At 41.4% G+C, this 13630-nt stretch overlaps 2 protein-coding genes across 2 annotated transcripts in view; one reads left to right on the top strand and one right to left on the bottom strand.

The window, feature by feature from the left end:
* LOC146754817 (obscurin-like) overlaps positions 1-13630 on the bottom strand; it is a gene marked incomplete at its 3' end in the record, with an annotated part of 206275 nt that overhangs the window by 132597 nt on the left and 60048 nt on the right. The gene's annotated exons all lie outside the window — the stretch shown is intronic.
* On the top strand, positions 11778-13024 carry LOC107320878 (uncharacterized). Its single transcript, XM_015877163.3, has 2 exons — positions 11778-12016; positions 12172-13024. Exon 2 carries the CDS (start codon positions 12238-12240, stop codon positions 12907-12909), a length of 672 nt encoding a protein of 223 aa, XP_015732649.2. The 5' UTR covers positions 11778-12016; positions 12172-12237; the 3' UTR covers positions 12910-13024.

Below are 13630 nucleotides of genomic sequence, written 5' to 3' on the forward strand. Positions count from 1 at the left end.
TACAGCAAAACCACAGTAACATTACCAAGGTGAACCTCCAGTTTAGATTTGTGCTTACACTGCAAATGTGGGATTGCAGTGATGTGAAGCCCATGAGCTTCACTCTCAGCCTGACCCTGCAGCACTGCCACGCAGCACACTGCCCAGCGGGAGTTGCACACCCCCAGGCTACACACCTCTCCTTCTCTGCCAATTTATGGAGCACTCAAAATGAGCAGGAGCCCTGACTACAGAGTTCTGGCATTCCCTTCGCTGGGAAAAATCTGTATGCCAGTGTGAAGCTAGTTTTCAAGAAAACCTGTCAAAAAGGAAATTTTCTATTCCCACTCTGAGACATATGTCCCCCTGCTAGGCTTTGTAATGCATCCAGATTCCACTTTTATAGTGCATGATTCATGTACTAAAGAAAGCATCTTCACAAACAATTATTTAATAATTTATGATAACTCGCGAGCAAAAGAGGAGAATAATCAGAATCGTCTAAATTTTGCCTCATTGGATTCATATGTCTATGAACCAGAGGAACTTAAGTGTTCAGGGGAGGGCAGAAGAATAATCCCCAAGCAGCAAGCAGTACCCAAGGACCTGGGAGATCAATCCTCTCCCATGTATCTTTCTGGATACCCATTACCCATACCTGTGTGAGCCTGCAGCACTGGATCCATGCATCTCCATCTGCTTCTAGAGAAGATAGCATGGTTCAACTGCAAACTCTTCAAAACAAACCAGCAAAGTAAAATGGCTCAGAACAGCACCAGGTTACATATTTATAGTGAAAGGAGATGAACCTGGACAGGAGTCACATAGTATATTTTCTCCTAAGTGTCAGCTCGTGTCAAGGTCTTGAATCATGAGCTCAGCTCCTCAGAGAGCACAGCTCCCACCTCCTTGCTCAGCATGGTGACTTGGCTGACTCCAGGCTACAGAGCTGACAAAGAGCGGCTGTTCAGAAAGAAGCCAAGATCAACATGAAAACATACTCGAAACTACAAAACCATCCTATGCTGACTAACAGCACATCCCGATCACACAACTTTCTAATGCCTGTTTAACTACAGGAGCTCAGAGTGGCATGCATTTATTTACTGGCACATGCCTGATTAATTTACCAAGATCTTACATCACAAAAGAAGCAATTTTGCTATGCATATTCCTTGGTCAACATCACTCCACGCTGAAAATATCTCAAAATGATATTTATTATTTAATATCATATAAAGACATTAAATTTTAAAGCTTTTCCTCAGGCTTCGGTATCCAATGGGAATGACAAAATTACCTCAATTCTGGAAAAGGAAATTTACAATTTCAAAACATATCGACTGTCCTGAAATAAAAGAAAAACAAGAGGAATGGGATCGGTATGCACACAGAGTACTACGGTAGAAAGGCTGGTGAGTCTGAGGACACCTCATACATACAAACTGTCACTAATTCTGAATGCTGGATGCCCAGAAAAGAAAAAAAACAAACACCTCCCCATCACCAAATCAGTACTGAGAGTGACAACAATCTTCCTGTCCATTGCACAATTTATACCTAATTTATGGAAAATACATGAATCTAATTTATACTTCCACCCCCCAACCCACCCACCCCTTTCTGGGCAGTGCCTGGATAAGAGCTGCAATAACAAAGGTGAGTGCTGGAAAGCCATGCAAAAGCAAGATCTTGCAAAGAAGCTGTTTGCATTTAGTGATAGACAAAATGTAAATGAAAGTGTGTCGATACCCATTTCTATAATGCTGCTTACACAACTATTCCGATACATGGATTTTACTGTTTCCCTTACCCGTATCTTCACATTCTTAATGTTATATCTCAATAGATTTTCTCTGCTAAAAAACACTTAATTTGGCTTTTTTCCTCCCGTGACTGACGTTTATGTATGACCTTGAATTGAATGCCATTGTAGCAAGCTGCCTCTCACCATGGGAGTTCTCTTTTTTTTATAGTGCTTGAGCGCAGTGTCTTTGATTTGGTAAAGCAGCACTTGAAGAGCTTATGCAGCACTCAGTAATTTTCTGCAACCACAGAGGTTTACAGTTTGTCCAGGCTTCAGCAGGAACAGCAGTATTTTACACACACATAATATCCTTTTAAGAGAACACTTTTCAAAGGGCTTTGAAGATGGTGAGTTTCACAACCCCCCCAAAAGGTGCTTAAGGACGATGCAGGCATAGCTGCAGGTCCCGATGGGGGCTGGATTCATCAGGCATCTAACAGTGCACAAGGAAAACAACACACCCAGCTGACAGTACTGTGCCACTCGATGTTTAACAGACTTTTTTTTTTCTGATATGGAACTCCTTTACTTGGACAACTGAAAAGCAACAGCATCAGTACTCACAGATCCCACACTGCTCCCTGTTTTCCCCAACTAATTGCAGCAACTGATGACAGAATCCCAGCAGGATCCAGTTTCATTTAGATGCCTTCCATAAATTTAGTGGAAACACCTTCAATTCAAAGTCTCACCCCACCTCAGTGCAATTCACAAATAAAAAACTATCACCATTAAACTAATGAAGTTGTCCAGAATTTCAGAGAACTGCACTGTACCTTTTAATCAAACATACTTGGATTCAGATGGTCTGCTTTGCAATCAAACGTGAAATAAACTTCTTTATTTTGTAGCAAAAACAATTAACATGATGCCACTTGTATGGCACTGCGCATAGAACTGAAATGACTGAATAAGTAGTGATTAAAAGACATCTCCTCTCACTGTGTTTTCCGCTGTGTAGCGTTTCTAATTCAGAAGTACATTATCCAGACAAAAAGCAAAATAAAATTGGAGCATGGGCTGCCTAAGCCTGTCTTCAGCCATCTCACTTACATTTACGTTACCAGTGCACTTGGCAATCTATCAATCCACTGTGCTCTACTGTGTCAGACATCAAAAGAAACAGAAGTAACCCAATTACCTCACGCAATTGGTTTCCTGTTTCCATTGCCATTAGTTATCTGCAGATTCAGCTTTCTTTCCAGCAAATTTAAAGGCAAGTAGAGTGTCTGAATAAAGGCTATGCTTTACTTGCTTCAATCAGACCTACAAACAGTGAGGTCCCTACACCTTAGGAGGAGGAGGATGAGCTATGCTGTAGATGCTGTGTTCCCTCCTGACTTTCTGTGAGCTGTCTGCATACCAGAAACCAGGATGAAGGAATGTTTCAAACTGTATGAGTCTCATTTAAAAGGAAAAAAGCTTTTCCATCTTGAGATTCTGCAATTAATTAAAGGAATAATCTCACAAAATACGCTGAAGGAGAGAAAGCAGAATGTGGTCAGCTGTCAATCTGGATCCTGTCCCTTTGCCTCTGCACTGGTGCTCCCTTCAGCCCTGGAATGGAAACGAATTCACACGATGGAGCTTCACATGCCACGTTTCCTTCAGTCTGTGATCATTCCCCATTCTCTTTCCATATGGGCAAAATGCTCCTTATGGAGTTCAGTTTGCTAAATAACCTAAGATGAAAAGGCAATGCAAGGAAGTGCATCATTATTCTAAGAGGTTTGTGTGGGTGTTATCAAGCTGTTGGTCAGTTGCAATAGTGACTCAAGCTCTAAGCAGGTGGAAGCTAAGCACGTATTTTTAACTCTTATTTTAATGACATCTTCCTCATTTATGTCAATCCAAAACACGAGTTTTGAAAAAGGTAAAAAAGCCAACTAGACAACAAAAACAAACAAAAACCTCCCCGTTGATTCTACAGCATTAGGCACCAGACCTCTTTAACTTCTGAATTATCAGTTATTGAGCTCAATACTATAAGCCTTGAGGCAATGCACAGAGGTACCTCAGAGAGAACACAAGAAGGCACACATAAATCATTAAAGAACTACTGTGCCTACCATGGAAACAGAGACTCTTAGCCACCCATCTGAACTACTGTACAAACAACCTGAAGATAAACAGGATTGCTCTGCTACGTGTGTGCCATAAAACATATTTTAAGTGTTTTTTATTATCTCTGCAGCTTTACTTCATACTAAGCCTACAGAAAGAATGTGACAGAGCAGTAAGTACTGAGAGTAGCCTTTACAGTTAAAAAAAAAAGGGCAATTATTATCCCCAATTCACAGAGCAAAATGGAAGCACGGAGAAATAAAGTGGCTTTTCACTTTTATCTAAGAATACATACCACAGTAATTGCATAATTCCAAAGTTTCTAATTCATTCTCTGGCAAAAACCATTTCCTTATGCCACGCAATTACAAGGATACTGCATGCTTATTCATTCTCTCAGTTCCATTATTAGTCGAAAAGCACCAGTACTCAACCAGTCCTGCAACAGCTGTCAGCACTCAGTAGTGCCAAAGCCCTTTCCACACATGACTTCCAGCAGTCAGTGTGGTTATCCCTCACAGAATCCACTCAGGGCAAGCCATACCAGGTGTGCACTCTGGGGCATGCAGGTGGAAAAATAGCAGACAGGGATCTCTACAGCAATGCAACATTTGTCTTTTCGAGAGTATTCAGGAACAAAAATAACCAAATCTCTGATACTGTGCAGATCCTGGAAGTCATTGGGTGAGGGTGGAACAAATACCCAGCAGAAGGAAAAGAATGTTGGGCAATGAACTACAAAGGCTTTTTTCTTTAAACACTAGAAATTATTCTGTGGATTAAATTTTTCAAAAAATAATCATAATGAACAGAACTTCCCAACAAGTTTTCCATGTATTTATGATATTTAATTTGTACATAAGCATTTCAAGGGATAGAAGAGACCCTCAGCTGAGATACTTCAAAAAAAAAAGTCCTTGCCTCCAGAATGTGGGACACTTGCAATGTTAAACAAATTATACATCATAGGAGTCACAGCAGACAAATTAATTTGCACAGGTTATCTACCTTGCAGCAGCTCCACAGATTTTCATGGCTTGTGAAACGCTTGAAAGGTTTGCTACAGCCAACCTTCTCCCTCGTCTCCCTTCCCCGCATTATTCCAGTTTATTCTTGTATATAGGTCAAATTTTCATGCAGAAAAGACCCATATCTTTCTGTGATGTATAAGGCCACAGATGTTAAGTTTTTAAAGCTTCACCAACCCCATGACAATTAATTTAATTTCACAGAAAAGTCTTTAAATAGATTCTCTTTGTAAATGGCATGAGATACTTTGATATAAAAAAAAAAAATCCCACTTTCTGCAGTGATGTAGAACCGCTGATTTTCAGGAAGCATCTGGTGTACCCAATTTTCTACAGTAACCAAACATACCTATTTATCAGTCTTTGAGAAGTAAGGGTGAATTTGTGCATGCATTGATGTTCACTGATAAGTCAACCTCTCCTTAATGAGACTGAGTAACAACCTATTGAGTAATAATAATACCTACACGTTCATAATTTTGCGAGTGAGATTTTTAAGCACTAAGGATTTCTGTAGCGTGCCTTCAGATTACCTGGCATGAGTTAGAAAGAAACAAGTTCCAGACACTACAATTAAAAGTGATGGTTTGGGTAAGAGAATGGAGGACAAAACCCAAAGACTCTTGAGAATTATTAACTTTCTAACACAAAAACACACACACAATAAGATAACATTTATTTATCTAGCTGCAAAATTGCTGCTACAAAACAATGAAAATTGCTGATCTTGGATTTGAGTTATGGCTCATAACGTTTCAAATAACTTTTAGAAACTGCCTAATTTCACATTGATTCAATTTAAGACTCACATACATTTATACGCTGCCTGATGGATTCTTATTAGGTAAGCTGTAAGTTCTGAACTGCTAAGCAGAAAGCTCTATTGAAGTAAGTATTACAGAAAGAAGAAAATATTAAATGTGAGTATATGCATACTGGAGAAAGAGTTCCCAGTCATCACTTTTCCAAAAGGCATAAAATATACAGATGGTGTGCTTCTACCTACTTTGTGTATTTCCAGATGCCAGGTATTTTTCACTTAATTGACAATCTGCTAACCTGCTTTAGCATTCCTCCTGAATCCGAAGAGCAATGGACAGATGGAAGAACACAAGCGTTTCTGCTGCGGGCCTTGAAGCACTACAGTTCTATGGAAACTAAATGTTGGTGAGATTCATGAAATAAGACCCGCTCCCAAAAATACAAGAATTAACACACAAGTGTAGATTGGATGTCCTTCTTTTCCTTTCTCCAGTAGGAGTCAAAAGTCTTCCTGTCCTGGGATACAGGAAGAGAAGAACCATGCAATGAATGACTCCCACAGAAAAGGGAAGCTCAGGCACTCAACACAGAAGAGGCACCCTTGAAAGAGTCACAAAAATGATCATCTCAAGCTCTGCTTCAAAATATAATGTGAAGTTACCTTCACAAAAGCTGGACTTCAGCTTGAGCTCAAGTGCATCCATGCGTCTTACAGGCTTTTTACGTTCCCTAAGTTGAACATGGGAAGCTGTTGCCAAATGCACTTTGGCATAGAACTTCCTAATGGTCAAAGGACCACAATTATGTGCTTGAAAGAAAAAACATGAAGCTCATTTTCTGGAATTCTACATTCTTGTTCTGTAATTATTACTAGTTCTACAACACGTACTGTTTGAAGGTTTTCTTGTAGTTCTATTATTAAATACTGCAATAAGAGTCCACCAAAACATCTCAAGAAACTTCAGGAGATAAAGCTCCACGTAATCAAAACTGAAGAACTGAAGATAATTGGTCATCACTTCTTGAAATGTTATATATTACACTTCAAGAGCATTGCATTATGCTCCGATTAACACATGAAGCATAAAAGTCAATGAACTGAAAATCTTAAGAGCTTGCAGTTGTGCTCAGCTACCTCAGTTTTGAGGCACGTACTAAACATATTGATAGGTATGATATTGCCCAGAATAGATCCATAGAGAATACAACATTACCACTTGCAACACGTCGATCGCTGTAAAAAAACATTGAAATTTTGATGGAGGGGAGGAAGAAGAAAACCAACAAATCGGCAACACTGCTTTAAGTGTTATGCATTGAAGCCACAATCACTTTATTCAGTTTCAGCAATTCAAATGTTTTCCTGTTGATCAAGTTATTAGGTTTGGGAAGGTACACAGGAGATGAAAAGATTCATAAAAGAACACAGATAATATGAAACCAAAGTGGTATGGTAATTACTTCAAAGTATAAAATTTAAGATATGAAAATCATAGGCATAGAGGGGTGTATAAGTTATGACAGTGCTAAGCTATAAAAAACATCTGTTGTGTTGATAGAGAATGAAAATTTAAATAAAAACATTTCCTGGTCTGCTAAGCTGTAACAATATTCTTTTGTTTGTAATCCCTGTAATTTAACTGCTTGACAACTTCATTCACCCTTAGTAGCAAACACAGATATTGATTATCTCCGAACATCCTAACGACTGGAGACCGGGACACCAACCATAAATGTAGAGTTTCTGGTTCCAAGAGAAATTATAGCCTGCCCTACAAGATTGCACAATAAATCAGAGAACAAATCAGCCAACATAGGGCTCTGGGGTCACTGAAGTGATGTTGACACATTACAATAATGAGAACTTGAAACACCTCGTGCCCTATTGATTTTTAAGTTGAATCATTGCCACTGCAGGAGATTACAAGACTGTGTACTGGAATCATGACCCACATGGGAGAAGCTGATGAAAAATACAAACAATTGCACCAAAATAGTTCTTTACCTGCGCCTATTATAAATGAATACCCTTCCTTCTCCCCAGAAGGTCTCCGTTTGCAATTCAATGAGCATTTAACTGCTTAGCCATCTCACTTAAAGCATCCTTTCCTTTCTAGTTCCTTGTATATCTCTATTAATTATGTATGTAAAAGATGCAGATGTAAAGCCACACTTTAAGACACCCCACAGAAACTGTGAAATAGATAAACCAGTGCACGATAAATGCTTTTTCATGTCAAATAGCTTTTGTGTTTCATTTAATACCAAATTATTCCACAATACCAAAAAACAACAATCTTAATAATAAACACTGAAGCATTTCCAACCTTGAATGTTCCATGTAAATATCAAAAGTGCGTCTGTAGTAAACAGTATTTGAAGCTTTGCTTTATTCTTGCCAGCAAAAAATTTTAAACATTACTACAGTGTTCTTAATAAAGTGTACCTTTCTAGCAGCTTAAAAAACAGAAGGAATGGGCTAGTAACATAAGGAAGTGAAAGAATAACTCAATGAGGAATTTAATAGCCCATGGCAAACAGAAGAAACCTTCACCTCTCAATGCACTTAATAGGGAGAGGAATTAGAAGTTAGTTAAATCTATCCTAAAGAGCTAAGCTCCTCTTTAGACTCCTTGAAGACATGTTTTTAAGCTCTGCGCTTGGCATTTTTCTCTTTGGGAGGGAGGGAGGTGGAAATCTCAAATTGTTTCTCCAATAGCAAATTGTACACATCAGCTGCACTGAGCATCATAACAACATCAGCAGTAATCATTATTACAAGGGGAAAAAACACTAAAATACTTCAACAGTAGCACTTCCTGTGGAATAACTGGAGGGTCTACTGGCAATTCTAATTACCAACAGACAACACAGGAACTGCAGTACATGACAAGCTACTATAAAAGCAATCCTTCCCTGGAACAAAACTTCCCATCTTTTGCTCCCCTAACAATATTGGTAACAGTTGGGAACTGCAACAATACCTTAAGTGTATTTTGCTAATGTTGATCTAACTTAATTGTCTGGAAGAATGTAATAACTTTCACAATCATTTAACACTAGGCAGCATATCAGGTCTCCTTTCACCATTTTCATCAAAACTGAAGGGAAAAAAGTAGACGGGATAGTCTATTGAGAAAGAAATAACACTGAGGCTTCTTATTTTTTAAAGGAAAAGGAGAGTCAAAATAAATACCGACAGATGGTTGAGAGCACTAGAAAGTTCAACTCTCTTTACCGTGAAAGAACGTGCAATGAAAATTAACAGAAAAGCAGAGGGACATCACTGCTCCCTCTGCAACCTGTTAGTATTTTTCCAAACACAATAGGTAATATATATATAATGGTAGAAATCACTGTCACAGTGTGTTATTGAAGTTGAGTATCCATAGACATTTAAAGACTGTTCAAAATGGAATTGTGATATTTTCATATAAAAAACTTGTTTCCTTAGGAATTAAACTCATCTCCTCAACATGGAGTCAACTTATGGGATGTTCTAGATGTGCTTCTGGGACAGCTGCACAGATCTTCATCTGAATTACCTGGCACGCAATGCCCCATCCTGCAAAAACCAACAGAGGTATAGAAATAAGCTCAAATCTGATTAAGGTGTTGTATTTCTCCACATGGGGTTCTCTGTCTTTTTCTGGCAAAGCTTTCAGAAATGGTTGATAATTCACATCACATGACTTAAGCTCTTGGATAAATTTGTGTGGTTTCCATCATTTCCTTTGCAATACTGAAAAAGATACGGGGTTCTTTAGTTAACCACAAGATGTCACTGTTGTTAAATTCAAATTTGAAAAATGGCATATTTATCTGAACTGAAAAAAATAGAATGGTGAGGTACTGTTAATTTCACATTTTGTTTGTTCCTTCAAGGATATCACAGCAGTGATTAACTTAGCTGGATGATTCGACATCTTTCAGATTGTCTGACTCCAAACAATATGATCTGAACACAACCAGTTAATGCAAAAACATCATAATACTGTCAATATTAAAATACTTCTGCTATTTACTGACTCAAGAGGTATTGCTGGACTATTTTTGTATTCTTACCTCCTCCAAGTTCATAAGCCTCATTAAGAACATCAATGCATTATTATAGCACATTATATTTCTAAAAAGGATAAAAGTCTGCCCACATGGCAATGTGGAATTTGAACAAAATAAACTGCATGACAGGCCCATAAGGCTGCTGAGGCATCATACCCAAATGGGGGAGGGAATCCTACCATAACCTGCTCCATGACCCTTCAGCACGTGTCTTTTTGTGGTCTATCATTTTAAAACATAAAAAGCACTTCCTAGAAAATTCAGATTGATGCAAGGGCTGAACCTCATTCAATCCTGTCTCCCAGTCACTCGAGCTGTACAGAGAATGGAGACCTGAGATAACAGAATTCCTGTAAAATATGTTCTTTATACCTTATAACTAAAAATCCAACCATATATATTCTTTAGAACTGGATTTTGCTTGTTGCCATACCACGGACAAAAGATTCAAAGTAACTTTTCTTGAACACTTGCCTTCTTTTTGATATATCAGGACCATTTTTACTCTATAATCCCTTTGTATTCCTCACTAGCCCACTGTGCCCCATATTTGGGGTATGTTAAAAGTCACACCATATCACCTTCCAACTTCACACACTATAATGTGATTCATTCTTTTATACTGCCGTCACTAAAAAGTTGTCCCAAACAGGGGGATGGGAAGTAGGTTCTTGTAAAGTTCAGCTCCTGTGAGTGTTGGAGGCTGTTTAATTTGTTCTAAAAAGTCCAGAAGCAGATCTATGAATAACCACATAAGGAATAACAAATACATTTCCCTCACCACATTCAAGCTTTAAACTATCAGAAAAGAAAGCAGAAATGAAAAATACTACAATAGGTAGAGGTGTTTTATTCAGGCTTCCTGTTTCACCATCTGTATTGACATTTTTAACACTTCATCACAATGAGAAATTAGAAAAGGAATCGTAATTGTAAATATTGAATATGACTGCTACGTTTTCTCATTCCCTCTCTCATTTGTTATAAGATACTGCAGTGTATCTCGTGTCTCTCTTGTTAGCATTTCATAGAGCACTTCCACAAACATACGTTTGGTCTTGTTCTCAGCACTTTGTTCTGTCACCGCGACAGATGGCTTTACACTGAAGCATATGAAAATATTAAATTCTCCATAAACCTGTTGAAGTATGAAATGTCTGCAAGTAATCACTATCTTGGCAACTACTTCTTTAATACAGGTATTACAGTGTACTATGCAGTGTTCCCATACTGACTTCAGATTTGACATTGCCCACTCTAAACTCAGTTCTCACTCAGCTTATTTAGTAGTAGCACGGCTTGATTCAAAATGATGTCACTTCTAAGCAGAAAAGAGCATTTTAGTTATTGTCTTTCTGATTACCACTGAGTAATAAAATCACATTAGAAAGATTAAATTTAGTCACATCAGGTAATTGTGTCAGCGCATGAAGGAATCTGGAGCACTACAGGACTTGGTTTGTTTCTGTCTCCTCTCTGACATTAAGACAGATGTTATATTTATTTTCAACAGCTGTTGGTAGAACATTGTCCTCGCAGACTTGATTCCAGATTTCTCTCACATCATATTCTATCCTATGGCAAACTGGCCACTAGCTCTGCAAGCTTAAAGAGAGAGCAAAGAGGATGTTCACAATGCTTATCACTCTCATGACACCTATACTAAACCAAGAAAATTCACTTTCAATTTGCAAACCAGGACAAACGTGAATACTCCTTAAACATATATTAACAAAGCAGTCCAGAAAGAACCCTACAGCTCATCTAAGGTTGCAAGGCAGCATGGGCAGGGACACCTCCCATTGGGCCAGGCTACTCCATGCTCCGCCCAGCCCAGCCTTGAGCACTGCCAGAGATGGGGCACCCACAACTGCCTTGGACAGCCTGTATCCAGGCTCAGAAGTTCTTCCAGATATCCAACCTAAAACAATTCTCTTTGTCCTATCACTTTGCTCATGATAAAGTACTCGTCTCTAGCCTTTTCAGGCTGAACAGGCTTCCCCAGAACAAGACCAAGCAAGAGTCTTGACACCATAAAGTCATGGAGTGTGACATCACCAGGCAATGGACTGTGACCTCACAGCTCTGCACTGCTCATACTGGGGCGCAGCAGAGCCTGACCCAGCCGAGCTTGTTCCTGGTGTCTGGCTGAGCACGTTGGCGAGGTCTAGAGACCCAGCGAGGCTTTCTTGGTTTGTGCTGCGGGGTTTTGGGAGCTGTTCTCAGTGCCCAACCCCACCACATTCCCTGTATTTCCCTGGCACTGCCTGGATCAGGCAGCCGGGTCCCAAAAAGCGCAGTCGAGGCAGAGGAGGTGAGAGATGGGGGGTCACATCCCTGGGGTGGCCACAGGGTTCAGGGAGCTGCTAAGGCTGCATCTACAGCCAGCAGGGAATGGGGTGGCTGATGGACCAGGCCACAACTGCTGCCTACCCCAGGACACAAACTGACTATGGCATCTCCTTGCAGCATTTGGGACTCACTCCAGAAGGGGAGCACATTTCCATCTCCTGCTGCCCAGCCCAGAACGTGGCCATGGAGGAGCAGTTCTGTGCCATCTGCCGAGACGCAAGACCTGACACCTACGTGGTGCCCTGCGAGCACCACTTCTGTCTCCGCTGCATCCTGCAGTGGACCTTGAGGAAATTCACCTGCCCGCTCTGCAGGAGGCTCATGAGTACCATCCACTTCGCAGTGCGGGCAGATGGCTCTCTGCCCTGTGTCATCACGCTGCCATCCGAGTACGAGGCAGAGAGCCACGATACAGCCTCCCTGTGGGACGTGGCCGCCCCGCACCCAGCTCCATCGGGCAGCCCCACCGAGCACGGAGAAGAGGAGCTCCCCGGCACGTCCCACACGGCTCCAAGGGATGCAGACGCCGGTCCCAGCCTTACACCCGTCCCCGGGGAGGAGCACGAGCCCCAACGGGAGGCAGCAGCGGCACCTTCAGCCCAGGCCTGCAGCAGCAGCCCCCAACGGGAGGCAGCAGCGGCACCTTCAGCCCAGGCCTGCAGCAGCAGCCCCCAACGGGAGGCAGCAGCGGCACCTTCAGCCCAGGCCTGCAGCAGCAGCAGCAGCAGCCCCACCGCTGCCCAGCGGGGCAGGGACGGCTTGGCCCGCAGGTCCGGCCGCCCCAGGAAGAGGAGGGCCCGCAGCTCCTGGAGCACTTCGCAACCCCGAAAGAAGCCGCCCCCGCGGCACCATTAGCAGCATCCATCGTTGTTAATAAATAACATTGAGAACTACACGGCTGTTCTGCCTCGGTTCTACTCGGAGCAAAACGCGCAGCACGTGGGCGCTGCCCGAAATGGCGGCTGCTGTTCCTGGACTCGGGGCACGAGAGTTATTCAGTGCTCTACAGCAACGTTCCCTCGGGTTCTGCTGCTGTAAGCAGAGATCAGTGCCTGTCCCTCATCTCTCATGTGAGGAAGCAATAGGACTGGTGTTGGAATGGTGTCTCTCAAGTTCCAATGCAGAGAACTGCTGTGGCCAGCAGCATAAACAGAGAAAACACCAAATATCCTGATTTGTGAGGGACTCGCAAAGTTCACAGAATGATAGAGCAGCTTAGGTGCTTTTTAAGATCCTTTACAGCCCATTTCCTACCCCCTGCCACGGGCTGTTAGCCAGCCACCAGATCAGGCTGCCCAGGCTCCCCATCCAGCCTTCAACCCCTTCAAGGCCTCTCTCTTCACTCAGTGTAGCCCAGGAAAGCCAAAAGGTTGGACACCCACACTGAAACCCACAGCCATTGAAATACACTAAAATTCAATCACAGGGAACCACACTGTTGACCGGCCACCAGCTTGATGGTAACCCCATGTATATGATGGGTCTTTGAGTTCAACCCATCAGCCAGTTGTTCACATGCTTGTATAAGCTGTCTGCTGGACAGTCTGTATATCAAAAGCTTTGTTTAAACCTCCCA

Source organism: Coturnix japonica, chromosome 37 (assembly GCF_054131305.1).
Source record: "Coturnix japonica strain WE chromosome 37, WE-NBRP24, whole genome shotgun sequence".
NCBI lineage: Eukaryota > Metazoa > Chordata > Aves > Galliformes > Phasianidae > Coturnix > Coturnix japonica.

What these genes read in the sequence shown, in the direction of transcription:
- LOC107320878 (XM_015877163.3), top strand. Translation starts at nt 12,238, where the DNA reads ATGGAGGAGCAGTTCTGTGCCATCTGCCGAGACGCAAGACCTGACACC.